The 27,328-nt window shown below is 53.2% G+C and overlaps 2 protein-coding genes across 4 annotated transcripts in view; one reads left to right on the top strand and one right to left on the bottom strand.

The window, feature by feature from the left end:
* The first annotated feature begins 115 nt into the window (after positions 1-115).
* Positions 116-6,690, top strand: APBA3 (amyloid beta precursor protein binding family A member 3). 2 transcript variants are annotated; one of them, XM_037165171.2, is made up of 11 exons: positions 116-242; positions 954-1,495; positions 1,585-1,624; positions 3,944-4,089; positions 4,219-4,305; positions 4,394-4,555; positions 4,938-5,117; positions 5,194-5,406; positions 6,041-6,160; positions 6,249-6,389; positions 6,475-6,690. In XM_037165171.2, the coding sequence occupies exons 2-11, from the start codon at positions 965-967 to the stop codon at positions 6,544-6,546; spliced, it is 1,692 nt and encodes a 563-aa protein (XP_037021066.2). In that variant the 5' UTR covers positions 116-242; positions 954-964; the 3' UTR covers positions 6,547-6,690. The 2 variants fall into 2 exon arrangements, with proteins under 2 accessions (XP_037021066.2, XP_037021065.2); XM_037165170.2 differs by having other exon boundaries at positions 116-265.
* Positions 6,691-6,765: 75 nt separating this feature from the next.
* The window catches only part of TJP3 (tight junction protein 3), a 28,791-nt gene continuing 8,228 nt past the window's right edge, over positions 6,766-27,328 (bottom strand). Inside the window, exons 1-21 of one of the 2 annotated variants that reach the window (XM_037165175.2) lie at positions 27,143-27,293; positions 23,578-23,634; positions 23,355-23,464; positions 22,383-22,485; positions 21,810-22,158; positions 21,117-21,220; positions 19,910-20,069; positions 19,514-19,622; positions 17,329-17,387; positions 17,019-17,085; positions 16,654-16,810; positions 16,003-16,111; positions 15,650-15,887; positions 14,845-15,050; positions 11,248-11,343; positions 9,926-9,996; positions 9,317-9,527; positions 9,134-9,234; positions 8,480-8,779; positions 7,389-7,435; positions 6,766-6,994 (exon numbers count right to left, since the gene is read on the bottom strand). In XM_037165175.2, coding sequence (XP_037021070.2) covers positions 6,892-6,994; positions 7,389-7,435; positions 8,480-8,779; positions 9,134-9,234; positions 9,317-9,527; positions 9,926-9,996; positions 11,248-11,343; positions 14,845-15,050; positions 15,650-15,887; positions 16,003-16,111; positions 16,654-16,810; positions 17,019-17,085; positions 17,329-17,387; positions 19,514-19,622; positions 19,910-20,069; positions 21,117-21,220; positions 21,810-22,158; positions 22,383-22,485; positions 23,355-23,464; positions 23,578-23,634; positions 27,143-27,160 — 2,775 coding nt within the window. In that variant the 5' untranslated portion in view covers positions 27,161-27,293 and the 3' untranslated portion in view covers positions 6,766-6,891. Of the gene's footprint in view, positions 6,995-7,388; positions 7,436-8,479; positions 8,780-9,133; positions 9,235-9,316; positions 9,528-9,925; positions 9,997-11,247; positions 11,344-14,844; positions 15,051-15,649; positions 15,888-16,002; positions 16,112-16,653; positions 16,811-17,018; positions 17,086-17,328; positions 17,388-19,513; positions 19,623-19,909; positions 20,070-21,116; positions 21,221-21,809; positions 22,159-22,382; positions 22,486-23,354; positions 23,465-23,577; positions 23,635-27,142; positions 27,294-27,328 lie in introns of those variants that run through there. The other variant, XM_053658629.1, reaches the window with a different exon arrangement.

The following is a 27,328-nucleotide window of genomic DNA, read 5'->3' as shown; positions in this document are numbered from 1 at the left end:
TGGAGGCTTGGGATTCGAACTTATGGTTTCCACACGTAGAGGCCCCTCTGGTCGAGGCGGCTGGGAAGAACTACATTTCCCAGCAGACTCCGCAAGGGCGCGCATGCTCAGAAGGCCGAGAGCGCGGAGCCGATAGATCTGCCGGCGACGATAGGTTGGCCGGCCTCCTGGCCGGGAATGGTGGGCGACCCTGGCCGGGGAGATCTTGCCGGCCCTGGATGTGGGGTCCTGGAGGTCGCGCGGTGAGGCCACCTCGGTTTGGGGAGTGAGTGTCTCGGCAGGGTAGAGCGAGATCTGGGACTGGCGCCTGAGGCTACGGTTCTGAAGTCTCGAATCTTGGGTCTGCCTAAGTATTGGGGTCTTAACTCGTAGCTTTAGGCTTGAGTTGTATTTTCACGCCGGGTCTGAGGTCTGGGTCTGAGTACGGGGTCCATCTTGAGCGTGGCATTGAGGTTATGAGATTATGGTGGGCTTTCTGGTGTCTTGGATCTCTAGTATTAAGTCTGAGGTCCTGGGTCTAAAGTTTCAGGCTGGGTTCTTAAAGTCCGGCGTCTTGGGGACCTGCACCTGTTTGTAAGGGTGTATCTGCAGCCTGGGTACCACGTCGCGGGGGAAGAAGGCTTGGAATAGTAAGGACGGGGGTGAACAGGATCCATAGTGGGGAGAGGTCTGGGGTGACAGGTTCAGGGGGAATCCCTGCGTGTTTCGAGCTCAGAATGCCACAGACTTAAAACTGCTCATTCTGTGCCTCTGTTCTGTCATCTGTAAAATGGGGATCATAGCAGACCCTTCATTGCAGGATATGATGGGATTAAATTGTGTGTTCTATATGAACAGCTCCCAGGTAGCATCTGGCACCAAGTTGGTACAGGGAATCTTTGAATGTCTTTCATATGCTGTTCTGAGCCTGGAGTCCAGGCACTGATTCCTGACAACCCTCCAACCCCTTCCAGGGCCTCCAGCCATGGACTTGGAAGAGCCCAGGGACACACTTGTGTCCTCTCAGGACCTCACCCCTGACTGCCAGTGGGACCCGGTGCCAGGAGACCCACAGAGCCTGAATCAAATGGAATTTGACCGGCCAAATATTCCAGACCTGGTGCAACAGTTTGAGGCTTTGCCTGGTGATCTGGTGGGTCCGTCCCCAGATGGACTCCCCTGCCCCCTGCACATTGCCACTGGTCATGGCCTGGCCTCCCAGGACGTGGCGGATGCCCACGGGCTCTTGTCTGCTGAGGCTGGCAGGGACGACCTGCTAGGCCTTTTGCACCTCGAAGAGTGCCCTCCTTCCCAGTCTTGTCCCAAGGAACCTCCAGACCCTGCTCCTCGCCTGTTGCAGCCCCCTGAGGACCCAAATGGGGATATTGGCCCCTCAGAATGGGAAGAGGGAGCCTCTGCTGAGCAGCGTGACAGCAAGAGCTCGAGCAGCTCCCCAGAACCCTGGTTGGAGACAGTCCCTCTGATTGCTCCTGAAGAGCGGCCTGCCAGTGCCCAGGTAGCGCCTGCCCCAACCTCCAGAGCTGCTCTGCTGCCAGGAGCCACACCAGGGGGACTCAGTCCTGTCCCTCTTCTGTCTTCTCCTAGAGCCCCGAGACTGTGGCTTCATACCCTGCCCTCCAGGAGGGTGAGTGTCCTGCCCACCCTGGCCCCAGGAACCTAGGGGTTTCTGAATCAGGTTCCTGAAATCTGAGTCAAAATTTGCCAGTAAGGGGTTGCTTCTAGAGAGGCCCTAGAAGAATGGTTTTAGGTGGATTCCTGGTATTCTGGAAAAAGAGAGCCTTGGGAATGTTCTAGAATGAGTAGAGGGCAGTAAGGCAGGCTTAGGTATTTGTAGTACGCCATTCTAGCAGGTATTGGCAAATTATCATCTATGGGCCAACTCTGACCTACCACCTGTCCTGGTATGTCGTGTGAGCTATGATGACTTTTTTATTTGTAAGTGATCAGAAGAAAAAGCAAAAGAAAAAATAATATTTCTTGACATTTGAAAATAATATGCAACTCAAATTTCAGTGACCACAAATAAAGTTTTATTGGGACACCATCATGTCCATTCATTTACATATTGCCTATGGTGGCTCTTGTGTTGTGACAAGGACCACCTGGCTCACAAAATAAAAAATAATTTACTGTTTGGCCTTTTACATGGAAGTTTGCCAAGCTCTGCTCTAAAGGCATTGGAAGAATCAGTTCTGGTCACCTGGAGTGGTCTAGAATTTTCCCCAAAAGTACCCGAGGCTATATGTCAAACAGCAAATTCTATGGTGTGAGAAGAGGATACAGTTTGAACCTGTAGTTCCAAGAATGTTCTAGAGTCATGGGTGGAGCTATGACTTACCTGAAGAGTTCCAGAACTTGGCATTTTGCCTATGGTTCTAGATTAAAAGAACCTAGGCTGATGAGAAGGTTCTGGAATGGTAAGCAGAGCTGTCTGGTTACCAGTTCTGGTTACTTGGACTGGGAAGTTCTCTTCACAGAATGAATAGAATTTATCATGGCCGTAGACCAGTAGAAGTGCTCTAGAACTGAGAAGAGTGGTACAGTTCTAGAGGAGTCATCAGAAAGCTCTAGAGTGCTGCCAGACAAGAATATAATGTGAGCCCTATGTTACTTGAAAGTTTCTAGTTGTCCACGTTAAAAAAAAAACAGGTGACATTAATAACACACTTTAATTAACCTAATATGTTTAAAGTGATATGTTAACATATAATTAACATTTTACAATTATTTTACTTTTTGTTCATATTAGAGCATCAAAATCCAGTGTGTATTTTGTACTTACAGCACATCTCTATCCAGACCAGCCACATGGGCCTGGTGGCTGCCATATTGGGTGGCACAGTTCCGGAACCCCAGAGCAGAGTTGTCTGTTGTTCCAGAGTGCTTAGATCACAAAGGAAAAGGGCAGAGATACCTGTGGTTTAAGTTCACAGACAGGAGTATGGTTTACTTCACTGGGGCCTGTACTTGTGGTTCTAAACCAAAAAGCCATAGCAATTGATTAGAACACTCTAGAACTGCTGGCAGAGCTGTCTGGTTTTATGTTGCTCAGGGGATTCTGGAGTCATGAGGACAAATATTTATGTGGTTATGGGCTAGCTTGTGTCTAGAGCCATGACCAGAGTTGTTTGTTTCCGAATGTTCAAGTGATTCACTGAGTGCATCTGTGGTCATGAATTACTGAGGGAATTCTAGAACCATAGGAAGAGCTGCCTGATGCTCTTATGATTAAGAAATTCTGGAATTACGGAGCAGGAAAGTCTGATTCTGGAGTCATGTAGGTTTCTAGAACCCCTGACAGAATTCTGTGATTTGAAACTTGCCAGGGCATTCTAGAGACGAATTCAGAGCCATTTGGGGTTGTGGATGGCGTGAGACTTTTATATATGTGGACAGTTGTCTCCCTGGTTGGATAGGGGAGAATTCTAGAACAGTGGGCAGAACTAATTGCCTCTAGACTGATTCAGGGGGAATTCTAGAACCATTGGGTGGAATTGACTGCAGTTCCGTTGTGTTGCAGTTTTAGAAATGGGAGTGGGACCATCTGCTCTAGCCTAGTCATGGAACTCTAAAAACACAGGGTGAAGGTGTCTGTTAGCACTAGTGCTGTTTTTGGATCTAGCTGTGCTTCTGGACTCACAAAAGCCCCTGGAACTAACTCGGTCCTCTACCTGGGAACCTCAAGTCAGGGACAGAGTTTGCTCTAGAGTGCCAGAGCAGATGGGTTTAGACAGGGTCAGGCTGCTGGGCTGTGTCTCCTGCTGGTGGGATAGTCCTGAGAAAGTGGGAAAATGCATGTGGGTCAACAGTATCAGGTCATGAGAGGGTAGATCTCTCTGTGCTTCCAGACTTTAGGCAGCCAAGATCCTGGACCGAACCCATGGGAGTGGACAAGCCTGGCTATGGCTCTTGGGGGCTGACCTGACTCCATTCTTGCCCTCAGTATCAGGTCCCTGTGACCATGAAGATCTCCGAGATGGTGTCATATTTGGGGCCAAATACCTGGGCTCCACCCAGCTGGTGTCCGAGCGGAACCCACCCCCCAGCACTCGAATGGCACAGGCCCAGGAGGCTGTGGACCGCATCAAGGTGAAGCCAGGGGCTGGCAGGTGGGTTGGCGGGCAGGCAAGCTACAGACTGGGCCCTCTAAGGTCTGGGAGCCTGATAGGGCAAAGGCTGGGTCTTTGGGTTCCTCCACCTGCCACCCCACCCCTACAGGCCCCTGATGGGGAGACCCAGCCCATGACGGAGGTGGACCTCTTTATCTCCACCAAGAGGATTAAGGTTCTGATGGTCGACTCCCAGGTATGGGACCCAGGCCTGGTCTCTGGGGTATGGGAGGCTCTGCTGAGGTTTCCAAACCCTACCCAAGCCTGATCTCCACCTCCTCCAGGAGGCCATGATGGACCATGCCCTGCAGACCATCTCCTACATTGCCGACATTGCCAGCGTGCTGGTGATCATGGCCCGCCGGCGGGTAGCCCGGCGGCCCGCATCCCAGGCCCACGGCCAGCGGCTCTACAAGATGATCTGCCACGTTTTCCACTCAGATGATGTGAGCAGCTGGGATCAGGGTGTCCTGTGGCTCAGGGGGACACGGACCAGCGCCCCCCTTTCCTCTAAAGCTCCCCTGGCCTCACTGTCCTTCACTGGTCTTCAGTGATGGCAGCTGTCTCCATCCCTCTGATGGGTCCCACACATTCCAATTTTTTCCATAAGACTGTGAGACTGGCACCAGATCCCCAAAACCTTCACTGTCCCAGGCCTGCCTCTCTCCACAGATTCCCCAAGACAGTGGCTGTTTTCCCAAAATCTTATCCCTTGGGACTCTTGCTCTGGGTAGGGCGGGAGGGCTGGGCTCTGAGATGTCAGAGGATTTGGGGGACCAGAGGAAGAGGGTGTGACACCCCCAGGAAGATGCTGCCCATCCTCCACAGGCCCAGCTCATTGCTCAGGCCATCGGCCAGGCCTTCGCTGTGGCATATAGCCAGTTCCTGCAGGAAAGCGGCATTGACCCCCGCCAGGTGGGCGCCCAGCCAAGCCAGGGGGCCACAGGCTCTGGCTTCCTCCACAATGGAGACCTCGACCACTTCTCCAACAGCGAGAACTGCAGGGAGGTGAGCAGGTGGGTGGGTCACCCCCTGCCGGTCCCCCACCAAGTACCCCTCATGCCCCACCCATGTCCTCTTCCAGGTGGTCATCGAGAAGCGCCGGGGTGAGGGCTTGGGCGTGGCCCTGGTGGAGTCGGGCTGGGGCTCCTTGCTGCCCACAGCTGTCATTGCCAACCTGCTGCATGGGGGCCCAGCGGAGCGCTCAGGGGCCCTCAGCATTGGGGACCGCCTTACTGCCATCAACGGGACCAGCCTCGTGGGGCTGCCCCTAGCCACCGTCCAGGCTGCCATCCGTGTGAGTCCTGGGGTGGCAGGGGTCAGAGGGTCTAGCCTAAGGGTCCCCAGGTGGTAGGCCTGCCTCTTCACAGAGCTGGGAAGGGGTGCCCGAGGCCACAGAAACACCTTCTTTGGACCCGTCTTTGAGGCCCAGCCCATAAGGGACATGTTAGAATCCTACCAGCTCCTATATACTTAGGGAAACTGAGGCTGGGAGAGGGAATGCCACCCATCCAGGGTGACCTCAGCAGTGTGTTCTTGAGACTTGACCCTTGTTGCCCACGTAGGGAAAGTGAGGCCCAGGGATGAGGAGGGACCCAGCCAGGTCAGAATAGTGGTTCTGACACAGCATGTTACTGAGTGCTTATGACCCTGCCTGGCAGTCACTGCTAGAGACTTGCTTTTGACCATGAGGAAACTGAGGCCCAGGGAGTCAGGGAGGTGAGAGGTCACACAGCTCCAAACTTGAGGCTGTGCAACTCCCACCTGTGTCCTTAACTGCTTCTTGAGGGATCTTCTGGAGTCTAGAGCCTTGACTCCAAATCTCCATTTTGCGGGTGGATAAACTGAGGCCCAGAGGAGGCTGCAGCTTGCCAAGAGGTCCAGCAGCCTCCTGAAGGCCCAGCTAGGCCAACAGCCCTTGTCCTGCACAGGAGGTAAAATCACAGACATTGGTGACTCTCAGCATCGTCCACTGCCCACCGGTCACCACAGCCATCATCCACCGGCCGCACGCCCGTGAGCAGCTGGGCTTCTGCGTGGAGGACGGCATCGTGAGGCCCCAGCCCAGGGCACTGTGTTGGGGGCGGGCAGCTTTGAGCACGTACCCCTGAGCAGCACGGCTCCTTCCTGTCCCATCAGATTTGCAGTCTCCTCCGTGGTGGCATCGCCGAGCGTGGGGGCGTTCGCGTGGGACACCGAATCATCGAGATCAATGGGCACAGTGTGGTGGCCACACCACACGCCCGTGTCATTGAGCTGCTCACCGAGGCCCACACTGAGGTACGTGGGCAGTGGATGGGATTGGGGGTGCCCTCCCATTAGCCCAAGCCCACCCTGAGCCCCCACCTCCTTTCCCACCCCCCAGGTCCACATCAAGACCATGCCGGCCACCACCTATCGCCTGCTCACGGGCCAGGAGCAGCCTGTATACTTGTGACTGGCCACCACCCCACCACGGTGCCTTAGCCCCGCTGGCCCTGGAACTCCTGTCAAAGGTGCCCCCTTGGCTGGCTGGGGCCCCAGAGGATTCTAGGCTCTATATTTTCTGATGTGAAAAATTAAAAGCTTATCAAATGGGTAAGGCCTTGGATCAGGGCGTGGCAGGGATTAACAGGAAAAACAGGACTTAACCCTGGCCTTCCTGAAAGCCCCTAGAAGCAGTGCTGTGAAAATGTTTATTAAAGGCCAGGCGAAGGAGGCAGGGTTTGGGGTTCTGTATGAGAAACCAAGACCCAGCCCCAGGGAGGAAAAGGGAGGGGCCGGCTGGCCACATGAGAGGTGGTCACAGGTCAGTGGCGGGGCCCCAGTCGTAGCCATCTTCGTCAGAGGACCCCACATCTCGGGCCTGTGTAAACTTTTTCTTCACAGCTTCCCGTGCATATGTCCTGGGGATCGGGATATAGAATAGAAGATGTTAGAGGGGAGGGTGCGGACTCAGCGTTAACTGAGGCTGGCTCTGTGCTAGGCACGCTGGGTGTGGGCAGAGGAGCAAGACTGGGCATTAGGGGTCTGGGTTTATTCACGAACTCCTTCATAGTCTTCCACGCCCTAGTTCCAACGTCCCCTCCTTCAGGAAGCCTTCCCAGTGTTACCAGGAAGAGGATTCCCGCTCCCATGGCCTGACTACACGGGGCTTAGATGGCCTCTGCTGGCTCCATCTTACCCACCAGAATAGTGCCACAGAAGGACGGCTCGGTTCTAGGTCTCTTCACCCCCATCCAACCCCCAAGTCCCAGGGAAAGGGTTGAGGGCCCCAACCCGGACTACAGGAGTTCTTACCGTATGCTGTCCTGTCGCAACTGACTCTGTGGGTGGTGGCTGTCCGCCTTGGAGAGGGAGAAAGCAGGTCAGTCCCCCGGAAGTACAAGTTAGGGTGCGGTACCACCCCCACCCCACGTCCCCACCTTTGCCCGGGCAGCGCTACCCACGGGCTGTCTCCTTGCCCCCATGGCCAGACTGCAGCTCATCCCCACTGTTTTTATTTTTATTTTCTAAAGATTTTATTTATTTATTATTTTTTTTATTTTTTTACTTTTAGAGAGAGGGGAAGGCAGGGGGAAAGGGAGAGAAACATCAGTGTGTGAGAGATTCAGTTGCTTCTCACACCTCCCTTCAACCAGGAACCTGGCCTGCAACCCAGGCGTGTGCCCTGACTGGGAATTGAACTGGCAACCTTTCGGTTCACAGGCCCGTACTCAGTTCACTGAGCCAGGGCTCATCCCCAGTTTTAAGTGAGAAAATAGGCTGGGACAGGGGAAGGCCTTGGCTATCTCCTAGCCTGTTAGCAGAGGGGGAACTGGGTTTCCCATCTATAAAATTTCTCAGAGAACTGCTGTCAGGCGTTCATGAGTTCACATATGAGAAGTGCTTCGGACAGAGCCTGCCCGGTGAGGAGGCTGCTGTGGGAGCCAAGCAGGCGGGGTGCTGCACAGCCGCACGGAGCATCGCTCCAACCAGAGGCAGCACAGGTTTGCACATCTCACATCTACCAAGAGGGTCTGGAGGGAGGGGTGTCTGTGTCCAATTAACAGACAGGCACTACAGGGGCTAATGCAGCCCCAAGTAGAATAAGAACTAGTACACACACACACATTATTTTTAAATGTCCAACTACTATAAGCCAGAACTTGGGTCAAGTGTGCTGAGTTTAAACAACCATCCTGTGATGTCAAGACTTTCAGCACCTGCCCTGTGTCCCAGATAAGGAAACTTTGGGCACATAGGCTAAAATACTTGCTGGAAGTGATTCAGTGGTTCATATAGCCTAGGCCTGGGTCCCAGATACAGGTATGAGCAACAAGGGTGTTGCCATCCTGGCGGAAAATAGGGTCCCTGGGTATCTGCCTCTCCCCATCCCGTACCCTGCTCACCTGGGCCCCTCGGCGATCCGAGGATCTGCCATGATCCTGCAGGCTCTGGGGTTTGTCCACTAGCACAGGCTCCGAGGACCGGACGAGGGCTGGCGTGGGGGGGCCCTCATCCACATCCGTGTAGGGCCCACCCTCACCATCGGTGTAGCCCTCACCATCAGTGTAGCCCTCGCCGTCTGTGTAGCCCTCGCCATCTGTCTCGTAGTCACTGTTGACCCGGCTGTCACAGCTCAGGTCCGCGGAGCTGTCGGCCAGGCCACGGTGAGGGAGGTCCAGGTTGTCCTCTAGGGAGCCATCTAGCTGTGGGGCGGGGTGGCTTGGCTGAGCCTCCTGGACCTCAGACCAAACCCCAGCCCAGAATACCACCTTCAAACTCCGGTCCCAAACCAGGTAAGACCATTGACCCTCAGGTTAATACTTAATCCTTGACCCCAGGATGAGTTTAGACCATTGACAGCCTTCCTTGACTCAAGGCTGAGACCCCAAAATATGAGTTGAGCCCCAAACCTTGGATCTACCCTTTGTGTCCCAGTGTTATCTCACCTCAGGTACCCAATTCAGGCCCTAATCTCAGGTTAAATCTTGGTCTTGGCCATGCCCTTGACCCCTGACCTAGCCCTAAATCCAGATAGTCTCCAAACCCTGGCCAGGTACCTGGTCCTCAGCCGTCCAGATGGGCCGAATTTGCTGCTCTTGGATAATGGCCTTGAGCTCCTGGTACCAGCTGTCACTTGTGCCATGCAGGTGAATGGTGGCTGTGGGAGGGGGGGGCATCGGTGTGGGCTGAGAGACTCAGCCAGAATCACTGCTTCGCCTAGGCCCCCACTCCTGCCCTACCTGTGAAGAGGTGGTCGCTGTGCTTCCACAGCTTCTGGGCTTGAGCATAGAGACGGCGGGTGCTGCGGCGGGACGCCGGCGCCAGCCACTGGCGAAGAGCCTTAAGGCCCTTGCGGCTCTCGGGGGCGCAGAAGACCACAATGGGGTAGTACTGCACATAGTTGAGGCGTTCGACTGCTGAGGGTGTCACGTCTAGGAGTGCATGCTTGTCCTGGGCACGGGGTAGTGGGGGAGGGAAAGCATGGAGAGAGACACACACCCAGGACAGGCCAAAAGAAACAAGGGATTGGAGAGAAGGACTCAGGTCAGAGTGGACCTCAGCCTGGCACATGCACAGGCCAGCATGTGGAGTGAGGGCTGGTGATAACCCAGGCCACGGCATCTTGAGCCCCAGAGCCCCAGTTTAAGTCTCCCTGCCTTTTCTGAGGGCTGGCGTGCTGCTGTGTGACTCTGGGAAGGCTCTGTCCCCCTCAAGCCCCAATATCACAAAGCCTCCAAAGGGGGCTTCATGGGAGACCACACTTGAGGGCATGGGGAAAGAACAGGTTGGATGCCTGGGCCTCAGTTTCCTGATCTGTGAAAAGGGACCCACAGCAGAGTCCCGCTTACTTTCTCCGCAATCACCCTCACGGTGTCCAGTTTGATGATCTTAGACGGGCTGTTAGTCCTCAACACGCTCTCTGTGGAGGGGAGAGGCAACCAGCAGCTGTTAGGTGGGCAGTCTCCTGGCCCCTCAAATTCATGTCTACCTGTCCCTCCCCTGCTCAAGATCCCACCATGGCTCCCCATTGCCCTTGAGAGGAATCCCAACAGCAGCAGCAGGAGCTCTCATTGGACTTGTGCCCAATGCTACTGATCTGTGTCCCTTCCTGACATTAGCCCTCAACTCCTCCTGAGGAGGCAAGGCTGTTACTGTCCCAACAGCCTCAGGGTCATAAGGTTACCAGCTCAGAGTCATGGAGCCAACAACCAACAGGGTCAGGAGCCTGATGCAGAGTGGGTGCTCCAGACATTTGTTCTCCCAGGCTTGGTCCCAACTCTAGGCCTTTGTCTGGGCTGTAGCATTCTTATTATTGTGTAGCCATCACCTCCATCCATCTCCAGAACTTTCTCATTTTCTCAAACTGACACTCTGCCCCATTACACACTAACTCCCCCTCCTCCTTCCCCAGCCCCAGGAACCACTTCCTGTCTCTGTGGCTCTGACTCCTCTGGGGGCCTCCTGTGAGTGGGATCACACAGTATTGTCCTGTGTCTGAAGTTTCATTGAGCATAAGGCAGCGTGGGTCAGAATTTTCTTTTTAAAGTTGAGTAATGTTCCCTCGTCTGGATGGACCACATTGTGTTTTCCCTTCATCTGTCCATGGACACTTGGGTGGTATCTACCTCTGGGCTGTTGTGGATAATGCTGCTGTGAACCTTCATGTTCAAGTTGCAGCTTTCAGTTCTTTCCATGTGTCAAAAAGTTTTTTAACTTCAACCATTTAAAATATGTAAATACCATTCTCAGTAGGCTGTACAAAAATAGCTGATAGGCCAGATATGGCCTGGGAGATGTAATTTGTTGACCCCAATTCTAGCTTGTTCCTGAAGCTGTTCATCTTTGATTTCCCTGGGGGACTTGTGTATGTTGTTGGACTCTGTGTCCATAGCTCAGTAAACAAGTCTCTTGAATGAAGGAAGGAACAGCAAGCACATTGGCTCATTGACTGGTGAACTGTGTTAAGAAAAACTTAGAAGCTCTATCCGGCCAGACACCAAGATTGATTGAGGATGTCTGGTCTGGACATTAGAATGAGTGCTAGTGATTCATGTTCTAACTTACCCCAAACAACGTTAGCAGCCCTTCTCAAGCTGCCTCAGCCCCAGAGGCTGGGAAAGGGTTATGAAATGATTCACCAACAGGATTGCCAAGGAACCTGGTTTCTCACCTGCGATTTCAAACTGGTCAGGCATCTCAGCAGTCAACTTCTGCATAGCAATGTCTGCCACGGGTCCCAGGATCACCACTGGGCGCTTGAAATTGGCTGAGGGACCAAGAAATAATGACAAGAATCAGAATCCCATTTGTGGCAAAGACTGCTAGCTAGGTTCTTGCACGACCACTCTCCACTTCCCCTTATAGTTTCATAGCTAGCCAGGCCCGTGCTGCTCAGCTAAAGACTACATCTCCCAGCTTCCCTTGTAGCTAGGGGTGGCCATGTGACTAAGTTCTGGCCAATGGGGTGCAAGCAGAATTAATGTGTGCAGTTTGGGGTTATATCCTTCAAGGAAAGAACTGTCCCTGTTCTTTTTTCCTTTCCTGCTGGCTGGAATGTGGGTACCAGTGCACCATCTTGGACTACACGGGCAGAAAAATGAGGCCAGTCACCTGGATCCCTGAAACAAGGAGCCAGGCCACACTCAAATGCTTACACTGGGACTGTTACTTGAAACTTTTAATGCAGCTGTCACTTGGGGTCTCTGTTAGAGCAGCTAAACCTAACTAACTCAGTGGTCAGCAAAACTATCATTGCAATTCTAGGGCCACATCTGGCCTGCTGCTTGTTTCTTTAGGGTTTTATTGGCAGGCATACATTCAGTCATGTCCATTTATCTATGCACTATCTCTGGCTGCCTTCCTGCAGAGTGGAGTAGTTGTGAAGGAAACTGGCCCACAAACTAAGTTACTCTGCAGCCCTTTGCAGCAAGAATTTGCAGCCCTCTGGACTAACCAATAGGTGCTTTCACCAGTGTAGAAACAGGTGCAGGAGACATCTTGGTGGGAGGAAGGGAGTAGCCAGTCCCCCCTTTACGGCTTCTCCTTTTCTCCTGCTAGCCCTCTCTCTCTCTCAAGAGCTCAATACATTCATACTTCTAAACTTTCACTGCCTGGGTGTAGAAATTAAGGTGACAGCCTCTGATTTTTAAGTTTTTTTTTTCATCCGGATGTTGATGCAGCTGTTGAAGGCAGCTCAGCCTTCTCTTATCCTGGGCGCGCAGCTCTTCCCATCCTCCCGCAGTATTTCTACAGGCCTCTGCACCTGGTTTTAATCCCTTCTCCCCTGAGACTGGGGAAAAGCTTAATCTCTTCTCTTCCTGAAGTCTAAATAAGGCTGTTCCCCTTGCCCCTTCTCAGGCAGGGAAAGGCTCAATGTGCTGCTTTTGTGCCAGTGTGTTTATTTTTAATTGTAATAAAACATGGATAACATGAAAATTAATGTTTTCACTTGTATATTGTAGAGTGTATAATTTGGTGGCATTTAGTACGTTCACAACATAGAGGGACCTGCTATGAGTGGAATCACATAGCATTTGTCCTGTGTCTGACATATTTAGATGAGTGTAACGTCCTCAAGTTTCATCTGTGTTGAGCATGGGCAGAATTTTCTTCCTTTTTAAGGCTGAATAACATTCCATTGTCTGGGTGGACCCCATTGTGTTTATCCCTCCATCTATTCATGGGCACTCAGTTGTTTCCGCCTCTTTGCTTTTGTGAATAACACTGCTGTGAACTTGCATTTTCAACTTGCAGCTTTCAGGTCTTTCCACGTGTCAAAAAATTTTATAACTTCTTTTCAACTGTTTAAAATATGTAAATACCACCCTGGCCGGTGTGGCTCAGTGGATTGAGTGGTGACCTGCGTGCAAACCTAAAGGTCATTAGTTCAATTCCATTCAGGTCACACTCCTCAGTTGCAGGCGAGGTCCCCAAGTGGGGATGTGCAAGAGGCAGCCGATCAATGTCCCTTTCACACATCAATGTTTTTTTCCCTGTCTTTCTCCCTCTCTTCCCCTGTCTTAAAAAAAAAAAAAAAGACTCTTTAATAAAATATGTAAATACCATTCTTAGTTAAGTAGGCTGTATAAAAATAGCTGGTGGAGCCCTGGCTGGTGTAGCTCAGTGGATTGAGCACGGGCCTGGGAACCAGACAATCGCGGTTTGATTCCCAGTCAGGGCACATTCCTGGGTTGCAGGCCGGTTCCCTGCAGGCCAGTTCCCCGCAGGGGATGCACGAAAGGCAACCATACATTGATGTTTCTCTCCCTCTCTCCTTCCCTTCCCTCTAAAGATAAATAAATAAAATATTTAAAAAAAATAGCTGGTGGGCCAGATTTGGCCTGGGAGATATAATTTGTTGACCCCAATTCTAGCTTGTTTCTGAAGCTGTTTATCTTTGGTCTCCTAGGGTGACCTTGTGTATTTTGTTTGATGCAACCAGTACTGCCATCTAGTTCTAGAACATTCTCATGTCTGCCCAAAAAAGCCCTGTTTACCTGAGCAGTCACTTCCCATTCCCCTTCCCCACTTTCTGCCTCTGTGGATATCCCTGATCTGGACACTTCACATAAATGGAAACACTACGAGGCCTTTAGTGTCTGACTTCTCTCCCTGAGCCTCATGTTTTCAAGGTCCATCCACATTGTAGTGAGTATCGAGTATCGGCACTTTGTACCTTTTTCGTGACTGAGTAATATTCCAGTGTATGAATGGACCACACTGTGTTTATCCACTGGTAGCTGATGGGCACTTGGGTTATTTCCACCTTTTGGCTGTTAGGAATAATTCTGCTGTGAGTGTGTATGGATACATTTTGGTCTGAATAGCTGTTCACAGTAGGCACATATTTTTAGGGCGTTATTTACTTCAAACTCACACCTTTAAGTCAGCACCACCCACTAAATGAGTAACGCCCCTTTGCTGTGCAGCAGCCTCTGGCTATGTGTGGCTGTTGAACATCTGAAATGGGGCTTGTCTAAACCAAGATGTGCTGAGTCAAAACATATGCCGGATCTCTAAGACTTAGTGCAAAAAAATAGTTGTGAAAAAACTCATTAATAATTTTATATGAATTATTTCTTGAAATAGTACTTTGGATAGAGTATGTTAAAAAATAAATTATCGCCCTGGCCACGTGGCTCAGTTGGAGTGTTGTCCCATACACCACTCCAATACACCAAAATGGCTGAGGTCCGATCCTGTCGGGGCACACGCTTAGGCTGCAGGTTCTATTCTTGCTCAGAGCGGGTACAGGAAGCGACCAACTGACGTCTCTCTCTCTCTCTAAAAATAAACCTATTCTTGGGTGAGGATTAAGTAAAAATAAAAAACATTATTAAAATTATTTTCAACCATTTCTTTTTATAGATTTTACATGTGGCTCACATATTTCTATTGGATATAGGAATTACTTTTTTTAATCCTCACCCAAGGACACTTTTTTCATTGCTTTTACAGAGGAAGAGAGAGAGAAACATCTATTGGTTGCCTCCCATACGCACGGAGGATGAAACACACCAGGAGCAGAAATCAAGACCACAGCCTTTTGGTTACCGGACTATGCACCAACCAACTAAGCCACACCAGCCAGGGCTAGGAATTATTTTTTAAGGAATGAAGCCCTTTCCTGTCCCCTCTGTGCCCTAAAATAACCAATAGTAGGTATTTTTGTGGAAGGAAAGAGATAGGCATTGTGGCTTCTGAAGGCTATACTAGACAGTCCTAACGCTTAGTTGAGGTTCCACAGCCCCCTCGGCCTGGGTCCCACCTTCTCGCAGCACCACACGTTCATATGGTGGGTAGTGACCCTGCCTGGTCAGATCCGACAGGTCCTCTCGGCTCCGATGGGTCGTCTTCTTGGCACCCCGACGAAAACCACGCAGTCGCCAGAACTCCGCCCGCCGACCAGAGGCCACGGAGGCGCCAGGCCCCACAGCCCGCTGGGCGGCCTCCAGACTGGCCAGCTGCTCTGCCCTGGGAAGAAGGGAGATTAGTGAGCTCCAAGGTCAGCACAGTCACAGCCCCAAAGATGACCACGTCCCGGTCTCAGGGCCTGTGTACTTGTCACCTCCCACAGTAAAGGGACTCTGCAGGTGGGTTAAGGCCCCTGAGATGGAGATGTCCCAAGATTGCCCAGGGAACCCAGTGTCATTACAGGGTCCCCACAAGAGGAGGCGGGAGGGTCAGAGTGGGAGATGGGAGAGGCTGTGCTGCTGGCTGTGAGGACAGAGGGAGGGGCCACAAGCCAGGGATGCGGTGCCTCTAGAAGCTCGAAAAGACTGAAAATGTTCTCCTCTGGAGCCTCTTGAAGGACCAGCCCTGCCCACGCAGGGACTGTAGCCCTGAAACGTTCCTTTTGGACTTCTGACCTCCAGAACGTGTGCAGACTGAACCCACTCGGTCAGGGGTGGTTTGTTCCAGCAGCCCCGGGAAACCCACGCAGGTGCAGCTGCACCGCCCCGAGTCTTCTGCACACTTCCTCAGGCTGGACCCTCGACATCGCTAACAAGTGACATCACGGGAAAACTGAGGCCAGGGGGGCAGTCCCGCTGAGGGTGGGGAGTGGTCCCCACCTCTTCTGGTTGGGAATGATGCCGCGCTCCTGCTCCCGGAGGTCACGACCCATGCGTACCACCAGCCAGTGGCCCCCACGGGTGTGGCTCTGCCCAGGGCCTGAATACAGCGTGTCCAGCACGTGGAAGACGTCGCCACGGGTGAAGCCCAGGCCATAAGGTGGGCTGGGCTCCAGCTCAAAGTGTGTGCGGATGTAGAAGGAGTCGCCCACGCGGGACTGCACCATTTTCTGGAAGACTGTGGACAGGGAGAGGCTCTAAGCCAGGAGGCTGGCGCTTAGACCTTACCCGTCCCCAGGGAGTGGGCCTCACTGCTGGGCCACGCACAGCTCCCTCTTCCTCCCCCAACTCACTGTCCTGCTTCCGCTGCATCACCAGCTCCACCTCCTCGCCCAGTGGCAGCCCCAGCAGGACCTGCACGGCCTCCTCCCGAGTCAAGTTCTGGAAGGGCATATCATTCACCTGCCAGGGAAGGGGGAGGGGATGGATGAAGCTCTGGTCATGAGATCCCAGCTCTCCCTCCGGACAAAGGCCACGCACAACTGCTGCCAGATCTGCTTTCAAGGGTCCCCGCCACTGGGGACAGCTGATGGGGGCATCGGCCTGTGGCAACACAGGCATCACAGATACATGAAGATCTTCGCCCAGAACCCAGGCACAGGACCTGCCATTAGTACACGAATAACTGAGGCTTGGCAGGCTGTCATCATCAAGGCCTGGGAGTGGGGGGTCACAGCGGTGACAAGATCGTGACACTCCAACAAGTGTCATGTGACACTCCAACAAGTCAAGACTTGTCACAGGGTCGTGACAGGGACAACGGTATACAGACACAGACAGCAGGTCAGAGATACCAGCCTTCAGGGTCATAAGGACAACAGACATGGACAGTGAGTCACACCTGCTCTCAGCAGACCCGGCGGGGGTGGGGGACACAGGCTGTAACAGACCAGGGAGTGCCACCCTCATGCTAGCACACCCACTGCCAGCCGTCTCCAGGTTACCTGCAGAATCTGATCTCCCTCTTGGATGCCCTGTTCCTCGGCCGGGCTGCCCTCTTGCACCCCCGACACGAAGATGCCCACATCATTGCCTCCAACTAGCCGCAGCCCAATGCTGGTGCCCTTGCAGAAGCGGACCACCCGAGAGTCAGGGCTGTACCTGAGGGGAGGCAGAGGCAGGGCAGTCCAGTGAAGGCGAAGAGGTGAGCCCCACCCACTCTGGGCCTTGGTTTCCCAAAGAGCCACAAGGGACCTGTGATGGTCCCATCAACACACTGGTGCAGGAAGGTGGGAGTGTGGTGACTGGGAAGATAGCCCAGAGATGTGGGGGGTTTCCAGCTGGTGGGCATTCGCCCCGGGGCACATACCCACGGTCCTCCAGGCTCTGACTGCTCGGCACCCTGTAGATGTCATAGCTGCTTTGCCTGGGGGTGTCTGAGAGGGAGCGGCTGGTCTGTTTGTGAAGCACGCTGGCCAGTCCAGCCACCAAACCTTTGCTATGGGGTGTCCCTACCCTGTGGATGCCGTCACCCAGCCCTTAGCCCTTCCCAGGGAACTGTCTGACCTCTCAGGCCCGCACCAACCTCTCCCCCTCTGCCTGGCACAGCTGCACTGGCTGGGATTAGAACAATCAGAGAAGAGGTGCTCAGAGTCACCACCCACCCTCCCTCTGTTCACCTGGTTCCGAGATGGTTCTGGAATTCGTGGAACTTTCCTGCCGAAGCTGGGCGCTCTCCCTGGTGGGGAGGAGATGTGAGGTGGGGTGATTTTTAGACTTCATTTATCCAGACTCAGATTCAAGTCCTGGTTCTGCCCTCTGCAGCCGTGGGATAGCAAGCCCATCACTCTTCCTCTCTGAGCCCCAGGGTCCTTCTCTGAGCCCTGGGGTTGGCTGGGTGGAGTCAAGGCTTCAGTCAGGGCTGGACTGAGATGAAATAAGCTTCGGCAAATAGTCATTTCAGTGTTTTAATATTAGTGAAAAGTTCTAGCGGTTGCTTTGAACTAAATGTTCGAGTCACCAGCAAATTGGTATGTTGAAGCCCTAACCCCTAGTGGGATTGAGTTAGGAGGTGGGGCCTTCAGGAGGTGAATAGGCTGAGATGAGGTCACCGGGGTGGGGCCCCACCACAGGGTTAGGGCCCTTATAAGAAACACAAGAGCCCTGACTAGTGTGGCTCAGTTGTTTGGCCATCGAACCACACAGCAAAAGCTCACTGGTTCAATTCCCAGTCAGGACACAGGCCTGGGTTGTGGATTCATTCCACGGTCAGGGTGTGTACCAGGGGCAGCTGATTGCTGTTTCCCTCACACACTGATGTTTCTCTCCCTCTCTTTCTCCCTTCCTTTCCCTCTGAAAAGTGAATAAATAAAATCTTTTTAAAAAAAGAATGGAAGAGACACTCACACTGTGAGCGTTCACTATGGGCTAAGCACACACATATCTCCTTTTGTCAGCATTAATTAGCGCCCTAAAGAGGCAACAATGGAGTAAGAGTTGGGGCCTTGGGGTGAGCCCTCCTCTGGCCTCTGAGGTAGCCCCAGAGACCCCCACCTCCTGGTGGTTACCTCTGCTGCGGTGCCCCTCCCACGGTGAACTGAGGGTGGCCTGTGGGACCGAGAGAGTGCAGTGGCAGCGCAGGTGCGACACATCTGAGATCGGGTTCACCTTTACTCTCTCACCGTTCGTTTGAGGGAACCAGAAGGACAGGCCCACCTGATGAGGATCTGAGACCTTCTGCCGACAGCCATGGCAGTGAGCGTGGAAGTGGGTCGTCCGCCCCCGAAGCCTACAGCCCTAGACAACTTTTGACTGCGACCTCATGAGATTGCAAATCAGAGCCACTCAGCTAAGCCGCCTCCAATTCCCGGGTCTCAGAAATGATGGGAGTTACCAAATATTTACTATTGTTTAAAGCCACTAGGTTTGGGGGTAATTTACATAGGTAACTGATACAAACTCTGCTTCTCAGGATGCTGAAAGCTTAAGTGCTGTGCCCATTATCTAAATAAACCCCAAGTATTGAGCGTTTATGTCTTATAGGCATTGAATTCTGCTCCCTTACTATTCATTTGCCGAAGTCCTAACCCCCAATATCCCAAAATGTGATGGTATTTGGCAATAAGACTGTTGTAGATATAATTAGTAAAGAAGGGGTCATACTGGAGCAGGGAGGGCCACTAACCCAACATGACTGGTGTCCTTAAGAGAACAGGAAAATTTGCACAGAGAGACAGACACATCAGGGGAAGACAGCGTGATGACACTCGGGAAGGAGACAGCTGTGCAGGGGCCAAGGAGTGCCAGAGCCATCGGAAACCGGGGGACAGGCCTAGAGCCAATTCTCCCCTGGAGCCTTCGGAGGGAGCACAGCCCTGCCAACAGCCTGGTTTGGGACTTCGGCCTCCAAAAGCAAGACAATTTCTATTGTCCTAAGCCACCATATTCGTGGCACTTTGTTACAGCAGCCACAGGAAACTAATACAAAATAATTCCAATGTTTCCCTTTTATAAAACATCATCATAATGAACCAGCAGCCTCCAGTCCCAGCAAACAGTCATGCCTATTTTGCTCCCAAGAGAAATCCCTAAAAGGGCCTTGCTGGGTCAAAGGGTGTATATATTTTAAAGTGTTCTGGGATGCATTATGAAATTCAGTTCTTTCTAGTTTGTCAATCCATATCTGGTCCTCCTAGTACTCAAGAACCAAAAGCCACATGCTGTGGGCAAGAAAGACTGTATGTGGATGGGAAAGCCTCTTCCAGGCAGGCCACCAGGACTGGACCCTCAAGGCGACCCCCAGTTGGAAAAGATATGCCCACGTTCCCCTCTTGCTCAACCATTCTGATCAATGGTGGTACGTACACGGGGGAGTCAGTTCGGCTGGCATCGGGGCTCCGCTCCCTATGCTGGGGTGGTGGTGGGACATGGGATGGTGGCGCCTGAGATAGTTCTGAGCCGAGGTCTGAGATGTCTGCAGGGGAGAGGGCATCCCATCAGCCACAGTCCTGTCTTCCAGATTGGACTCATTTTCACAGTGGGGAACATCAAGGCCCCTCTAAGCAAAGGTACCTAGACCAGAGTCAAGCTCAGACAGGTAACTCCAACCCTGATTTGCTGTGTAGTCTTCAGCAAATTTCTGTCTTTCTCTGAACCTCTTGGGAACAGGGTCACCAACTCTGGCTTGGCCCTGCCTAGTACTACCACCTCCCCTGCCCTTCATTCAGCTCCTTCCCCAGGGCCTGCCTCCTGGCCCCTCACCCTCCAGGAGGGAGCTGTCACTGTCACTGACAGCTGGTGGGATGTTCACCAAAAACTGTCCTCGGTCCCTGAGCACCAGTAGAGTCAGCTTCCCTTCTGACTTCTCAATCAGTCGCCGTGTGTCACTCAACGACAGATTCTGACTGGACACCCCATTGATCTACAAAGAAAATAGAAAGGAAGAGAGGACGTGAGTTAATGAAAGACAGGGGAACACTAGAAACAGATCGCTTGGTGGGGGCACTAGAAACACACAATCCCCTGGGGTTACTAAAAACAGACATCTCAAAAGAAAATGATAGAACTGGATTCCTGCTGTGAGAGGAAACTGCACCAAGAACTAACTTTCACAAGGATTCTAGAAACAGACACTTCTCTAAGGAGGGGAGCACTAGGGGGAACTAGAAACAGATTGACTTATCTCCCTAGAAGGGGAAATTTCTCATGAGATATTAGGAACAAATACTAGAAATGAGTCTAATTAAAATAGAGGGAAAGGATACTTAAACATACCAGAACTAGGAGATACTGGGGAAAAAGCATCAAGAGGCAGATCAGAAACTGAATTCCTAGGAAGGACGTACATCACTTCCACTCACACCAGGAACCCTTTCTGACATTCTCCCTCAGGAGCGTCTGTTCTCGGGAGCCCTGGAAATGGTGAGTTCCAGTCGCCCACCCAGCTGTTTCTAGTAGTTCTAGTGTTGGCCCCAAGCTACTAGAAACAGACAAGTCCTCGGGGTCACTAGAAATAGATTATTCTGAGGAGGCAATAGAAGTAATCAACTGGAAAGAGTTGGGAAATCAAACACTGGGAGTCACTAAAAACAAATTCTCAGGAGCAGAATCCAGAAGGAAACCAGCTCCTGAGGCAGAGCTGCTCCTCCACACCTCATCTCCCATCGGCACCATCAGTCTTGGGCAGGTCTTCAAACAAGACCTGAAGCCAGCTGACCAGTGATTCTGATACTAGAAACAGACAACCCAAGGGGGTACTAGAAACTGACATTTGGCAGTGGATTAGCAGCAGAGGAGGGGATGAGAGAGAAGAGGGGAAAGCCACTTCCAACCTTTTGGGAACCGGCAACAATGCAGAAGTCAAAAGGGTCTGGACCAGCTCGGCTGACTTTGACCTATGACTCAGTGGCACTCATTACCTCTGGCCTCAATCTTCCTGTCCCGCCCCTGACAGGAAGCCTGGGCTCACCTGTAGGATGAGGTCACCTTCCTGCAGTCCACTGTTGCGGGCAGCCAGGCCCGAATCTGTGATGTGTTTGATGAAGATCTGGCTGCCCAGTTTGACCCCAAACTCTGTGGGGAGAGGAGGGAACGGGAGGCAAGGCCTGGAAGGAATCGGGGCTGTCGGATCCTCTCTGAGCTCCCGGCCTTTCCCACCATCCAGTCCGCTGTGCGGCAGGGAGGGGTCAGGCTCGGCTCCCTCCCTGTCACGCAGGGGCGGTTCTGATACTGACAACTTGATGGGACACGAGTATCACTGCAGGGATTCTGCTGTCATTCCATGGATGCTGCAGGGAGAATCGTTTCCGCTTTTCCAGCCTCTGGAGGTGCCACATCCCTGGCTCGTGGCCCCTCCCTCTGTCCTCATGGCCAGCAGCGCAGCCTCTCCCACCTCTGACTCTGACCTTCCAGCCGCCCTCTGATGAGCACGCAGGGAGGACGCTGGGCCCCCTGGGTAATCCAGAGCCACCACCATCTCAGGGGCCTTGACTTCATCCATCTACCAGGTCACTTTGCCACATGAGCTAACATGTTCACAGGTCCTGGGACCAGGACGGGGATGTCTTTGGGGATGTCATCTGGTCCACCACACCCACTAAGGGACCGCCCTTTTCTGTGGGGATGCCAAGCCCCACTGCCACCAACACACCCGCTGGCCCACCTTCACTCTCCCTCCTCCGCACCAGCACCGACTTCACTGGCTTCATCCGCACATCCTGCCGTGGCAGCCGCTTGAAGCCGGACACCAAGGCCAGCCCATTGACCTCAGAGCCCCTGTCCAGGCTCCTGCTGGAATGGTTGCCAGCCCGGCTCCGGCAGCCTGCTCTGGGCCGGTGGGAGCGCCTGCCCAAGGAGCAGCCGGAGCCGCTGGATGTGTCGCCCTCGTAGCCCCGGCCATGGTCAGCCTCCTCGTGCCGCCAGGGCCCATCCTCATCTGAGTCCTGGTGTCCTGGGCCATAGGGGCTGGCCTTGGTGGCGGGCAGCTGGACCTTCCGGGGACGCTTCACGGTCTATTAGGGGAGTTGGAGGGGCAACCAGCTCACTGCTCTGTCCTGTCCACTGGGTGGCCCCGGGGGACCCCAGCCACTCTGGGCTCAACATCCAAGCTGTGAATCAGGAACAAGACCCCACTGCTCACACTCATATCACCCCTGCACCGCAGGGCCAGTGGGGCTTAGCCAGGAGCACAGGTGCCCCTGAGCCAGGGCTGCCCCTCCCGCCTGGCCCCACTCACAATGTTGGCCATCTTGGTGCAGGTCTTCAGTATCTGAATCGCAAAGGTGGAGCTGACACTCTCCATGGACACGCCGTTCACCATGGCAATCTGGTCCCCCACCCTGATGGAAGAGGCCAGGTCTCCAGGACGAGGACCCACACAGAAGCCCCTTTCCCCAGGCCTGCCCTCAGGACCCCTCGCACCTCCCAGAGCCCACCTTCGGGGAAGGCACTGCCTGGTCTAATTCCTTGGTGTCCCTAGGCTCACAAAGACATTTAGCCCTCTGGGCCTCAGTTTCCTCATCTGTAAAATGGGGCTGCTGCTCACAGAATGCACTATAATCATAGCAGTGCAACCAGAGAAGGGAAGTTGGGGTTACAACTGGTGCCTCTGTCACCCCCTTACTTTTCTCTCTCCCTACCTATGCTTCATAGCTTTCTTTCTCCAAAGTTGGTCCTGGGCTGAGTCACATCACCCATCAGCCACTCAGGGCCCAGAACCATTTCCCCCAAACACCTCCCAGAGCCTTCTGCTCCCATGGGCTCAGAACACTGGTTCTCCTCCCTTCTGGCCAAAGAGAGGTTTCCAGGTCACAGGGATGGAAAGCACAGCACGGGGATTACAATCGATAGTATTGAATGTCTATGTACGGTGTCAGGTGGGTACTAGACTTATTGGGGGAATTACTTTGTAAGTGATACAACTGTATAACCACTATGCTGTACACTTGAAACAAATATAATATTGAATGTCAACTGTAATTTAAACATTAGAAAATGGTTTCCAGGACTTTTTGGTCCAGGAGCTCACTGGAGCCACTCTGGCCCAGGAACTGTGTTGGAAGCCTGAATCAGTGACCTTGCCCCAACTGCCAGCCCCAAGCCCTGTGCTGGCAGAGCCGGAAGGCACCAGGCACTTCCCAGCCCCTCACTTTGGCCCCTGCAGGTCCCTCCTCTCCTTGTGCCCAAACCCAGGCTGCACAGTACTCACTGCAGCCTGCCGTCAGCGGGCCCTCCGGGCACCACGTCGGACACGAACACGGACCCACCAGGCCGGTCATGGCCACCAGAGATTGCAATGCCGAAGCCGCGGTGGGGGTCCTGAGGGGGAGTCAGAGACAGAATGAGCTTTTGCTTCCCTCCAGGACAGAAGTTCTCCCGTGGGGACCAACTGCCATTTCCATGAGCAACCCCTCAGGGAGAGAAGGCCTCACCTTGCAGATCGTGGCTGTGTGCTGTTCCCAGATGGTCAGTTCCTCCATGTCCGACACCTGGCAGGAAGGGGACAGGGGGGATGGGTGTGAGGTCATGGCACATTCATTGGAGCATTTGAGGGTCCCCAGCCTTCAGTGGGGAGCCCCAATCTGACACCCCTATGGTTTAAGCCTGTGGACAAGTTGCTATGTCTCTTGAGAACTCAGTTTTTCCATCTGCAAAATGGATTTAAGTCAGTGGTTCTCAACTGGAAATAATTCTTCTCTCCAGAGAACATTTGGCGATGCCTGGAGACATCAGTGGCTGTCACAACTGGAGATGCCCCTGGCTCAAGTGCACGAAGGCCAAGGATGCTGCTCAACACTTCCAGAGTTCACAGGGCAGCCCCACCGTAGCGAATGGTCCAGACCCAAATACCAGTAGTGCCAAAACTGAGAAACCCCAGGTTAAGTGAACCAAATTGTACTGGAAACAAAAAAAGGTGAATTCTTGGCCTCCTTCCCTGTGGAAGGTTTGGCTCCGTCCCTGAGGGGATCTAATGAGACCTATCAGACAAAGGGAGCTCACTCTGCTCCAGCCACACAGGCCTCCTTGCGTTCCTGCAAGGACTTTGCACATGCTGTTCTCTCCCCCGGAACTTTCTTCCTACAGCTCTTCACCTGACTCCCTCCCTCAGCTCCTTCAGGTCTCAGCTCAATGTCACCTCCTTCGGGAGGCCTCCCCGCCACACTGTGCGGAACTGTGACCCCACTGCCCCACAGCAGACCACTTTCTCTGATACAGTTCTGTGCCTTAACTTGTGATCCCTAGGTTTATTTTTATCTGTTTACTGTCCGTCTCTCCCTCTAGAATACCGGCTCCAAGGACAGAGATTGCTGTCTTGCTCACAATGGCGTCCCAAATGCCTAGATCACAGCAGAAATTGGTTAAGTATTCACTGAATGAATGAAGTGCTCCCTTTGTGCCAAGCACTTTACATGTACTATCTCATTTAATCCACTCATTGATGGGGAAATGCTTTTATCCTGTATCACAGATGGTGAAACTGAGGCACAAAGAGGTGATGTCACCTGTCAAAACAACGGAGCTGATGGAGAGTGGGGCTCTCGGAGAGCAAGTTCTCAGGCTGTGGGACCCTGGGAGAAAAGGGGACATGGAGCCTGGCCAGAAGCCAGCCCCCACCCATCCCTTACCTTCTGCCAGGCTGCCCTGCTCTCTGGGGGGTCTTGTAAAAATTACTCCCCAGACTGGCACAGCACAGGTCATGACCCCCTCCACGTGTGCACTCCAGTGACTTTTCTTATAGGGTCCCAGGAAAGAAGCCTTCCTGGCTCTCAAGAGTGGGAAATGGGCCAGAGGAGACAGAAAGGAAGATGAGGAAGAGGCCTCACTCTCGGCCTGCAGTACCATGTCATTACGCACAGCCAAGGCTCACCTCCCTGTCTGCCTTGTGCTGACTGGGTGCTGCCTCTCCCGGCTTCATCTTCCTTATCTGCAAAATGGGTGCCCGGCCCCCGCCACCATCACTCGGGGCTGAGGTGCAGGAGGGGAGCACCGAGTCAGAGGGAGCTGAGAGCCTCGGGAGATGGCAGTTATTGTGAGGAGTAATAATACCATGGCCTTTCTCTGCATCATTTTAATAAGCAACACTATCCAGTAATGGCTGCCACCGAGCGCTGTCCACTTACCCACCCATTTCATCTTGAATAACCTTAGGAAGTGGTACTGCTGCACTTCCTACCTTGTAGGGGGTGAAAGACAGGTCCAGAGAGGTTCAGTAACCTACCCACGAACCTGGGCAGCCTGCCCACACCCTGGCTCTTAACTACCCCGCTGCAGCATTCTTAGATTTTTTTCTTCTGAACTTATTTTTCAAAACAGAGAACCTTTTTACTTGCTTTGATTTTATACTTTGTGTCATTCAGTTCCCCCCGGAATTTGTATTTCTTGGCCTTATTTTGAGAAACAGCCCCCAGGGAACCAGAGCCCCTGGAGGGAGGCAGGTGCAGGTGGCCAGCCTTGTTCCATCTTGTCTTGTCCTGTGGGTTCTTGTCCTGTGGGTTCACCGTGGATACTGGAGGCCTAACCCCTCAGGGGGTCAAGCCTAACCCCTCAGCCCGCCACAGCCTGGTCCACCTCCAAACCTTTGCCCTGCCTGTCACCTATGCCTGAGACACCCTCTTAGGACTAGCATACGCTCGGACTCTGCCACTTGGGTCTCGGATAAATAAGGGCTCCGGCCAATCTTCCCTGGCACCCTATCATTTCTCCCTGTTTTATTTATAATGTGTTTTTCACAGCATCCAAAACCATCTGAAATTATCCTATTTGAGCATCGGTTTGGGAGTGTCTGGTCTCTCCTCTCCGGCTGTCTCTCTGGGTACCATGGTGGTGGCCTTGAGCACCTCCTATGCCCTCCTTTCAAGGCCTTTGCATGTGCCGAACTCCCAGGCAAATTCCTATTCATCCTTCACATCCCCATTGCCACTGCCTCTTCCTCTAGGAAATAAGTCCTCAGTGCCCCAGCTCAGAAGAGGGTGGGGCCTGGGCCTTCTTCCCATCTTGTCCCACCCCCCACCATCCCCAGCTACATGCTGCTGTGCTGGACACAAACACTGCAAATACCTGAGAGAGGAGACAACCGGAGGGACAGGTCCTATCAAATCAAACAGCCCCAGGCAAGTGGCTCCCAGGCTAAGGTCCTCTCTCCCTCTCAGTTCCCACCTCCAGGAACAATGGTAGGGCAGCGGTGCAGGGGGTTGGGGGACGGGGCAGTGTACTCAAGTGGGTGAGGGGATTCAGGCTGCCGCAGGCTGCAAGGCCAGGTAGGGAACCAGAACTGCCCCACCCTAAAGCTTCCGAAGTCTTGTAGCTCCTTAAGCCTCAGCTTACGCCTCCAGGCCAGTCTAAAACCCAACACCGAATGGGACTCAGTTCAAGCTCCATCCTCGAAAGTGAAGTTCCCCAAAACAGAGACACAGGATCCCCTCCCCACAGCCCCGTCAATTTACTCCAGTGTAAAGGGGCTCTGAATCCCTGACCTCTGTCTCCACAGGGTCATGCAGGTGACCAGCTCTGTGTACACTAAGCATGCAACAAATGGTGGTTCCCTGTCCAGCAGCCTGGCTGCATTCACCAAACCCACCAAGCCCACATGAAGTCACTGCCAACAGTACCGTGAATGTAGTAAACATTTTTACTGAACGCCTACTACATGCCAGGAACTTAAAACACATTTTCCTCTTAGAATCCCCTCCACCTTTCTTTAAAATGACGATCACCTCTTCCATAGATGAGGTACACAAAGCAGTTCGCTCACTGGCCCAAAGTTACACAGAAAATCCGCGATTTGAACCCAGGTCTACTGGGTAATGAAGGCAGCTTTTGGGGCCGAGGGGTGCTGACGCTCCTCGAAGTGCAGCCTGGGGCTAGCCAATGCAGGCCTCTGAGCCTCAGTTTCCCTATTTGTTACACAGGCAGAGGGTGATCAGGGGTCTTGGGTCCAAGCCCCAGCCCCACCTCAACTCGATTCCCTCCCCCTCCCGCTCTCGGCGGGCTACTCGCCTGGAATCTCACCGCCATGGTCCACTCCGGGGCTCTCTCGAGCCCCTGTCCCAGGGGAGCCGGGAAACATCAATCGGTCCCCACGCTGGGGTGAGGGAGAAGGCTGGGAGGGTCACAGTGGAGCAGGTGGCCGGTACTCTCCTTGCTCCCGCCCGCTCGGCCGCTCCCGGCTGCACCTGCCTGCCT

Source organism: Artibeus jamaicensis, unplaced genomic scaffold (assembly GCF_021234435.1).
Source record: "Artibeus jamaicensis isolate MK-2021 breed Jamaican fruit bat unplaced genomic scaffold, CSHL_Jam_final scaffold_537, whole genome shotgun sequence".
Lineage (NCBI taxonomy): Eukaryota > Metazoa > Chordata > Mammalia > Chiroptera > Phyllostomidae > Artibeus > Artibeus jamaicensis.
The sequence above is the reverse complement of the archived record's forward strand: the minus strand, read 5'-3'. Positions and strand labels throughout refer to the sequence as shown.

Excerpts from the sequence above, each read along its gene's own strand:
- APBA3 (XM_037165171.2), top strand. The coding sequence starts at position 965 with ATGGACTTGGAAGAGCCCAGGGACACACTTGTGTCCTCTCAGGACCTC. Across the intron at positions 5,118-5,193 it reads ACAGCGAGAACTGCAGGGAG|GTGGTCATCGAGAAGCGCCG; the intron begins GTGAGCAGGTGG and ends GTCCTCTTCCAG. Across the intron at positions 5,407-6,040 it reads CCGTCCAGGCTGCCATCCGT|GAGGTAAAATCACAGACATT; the intron begins GTGAGTCCTGGG and ends TGTCCTGCACAG.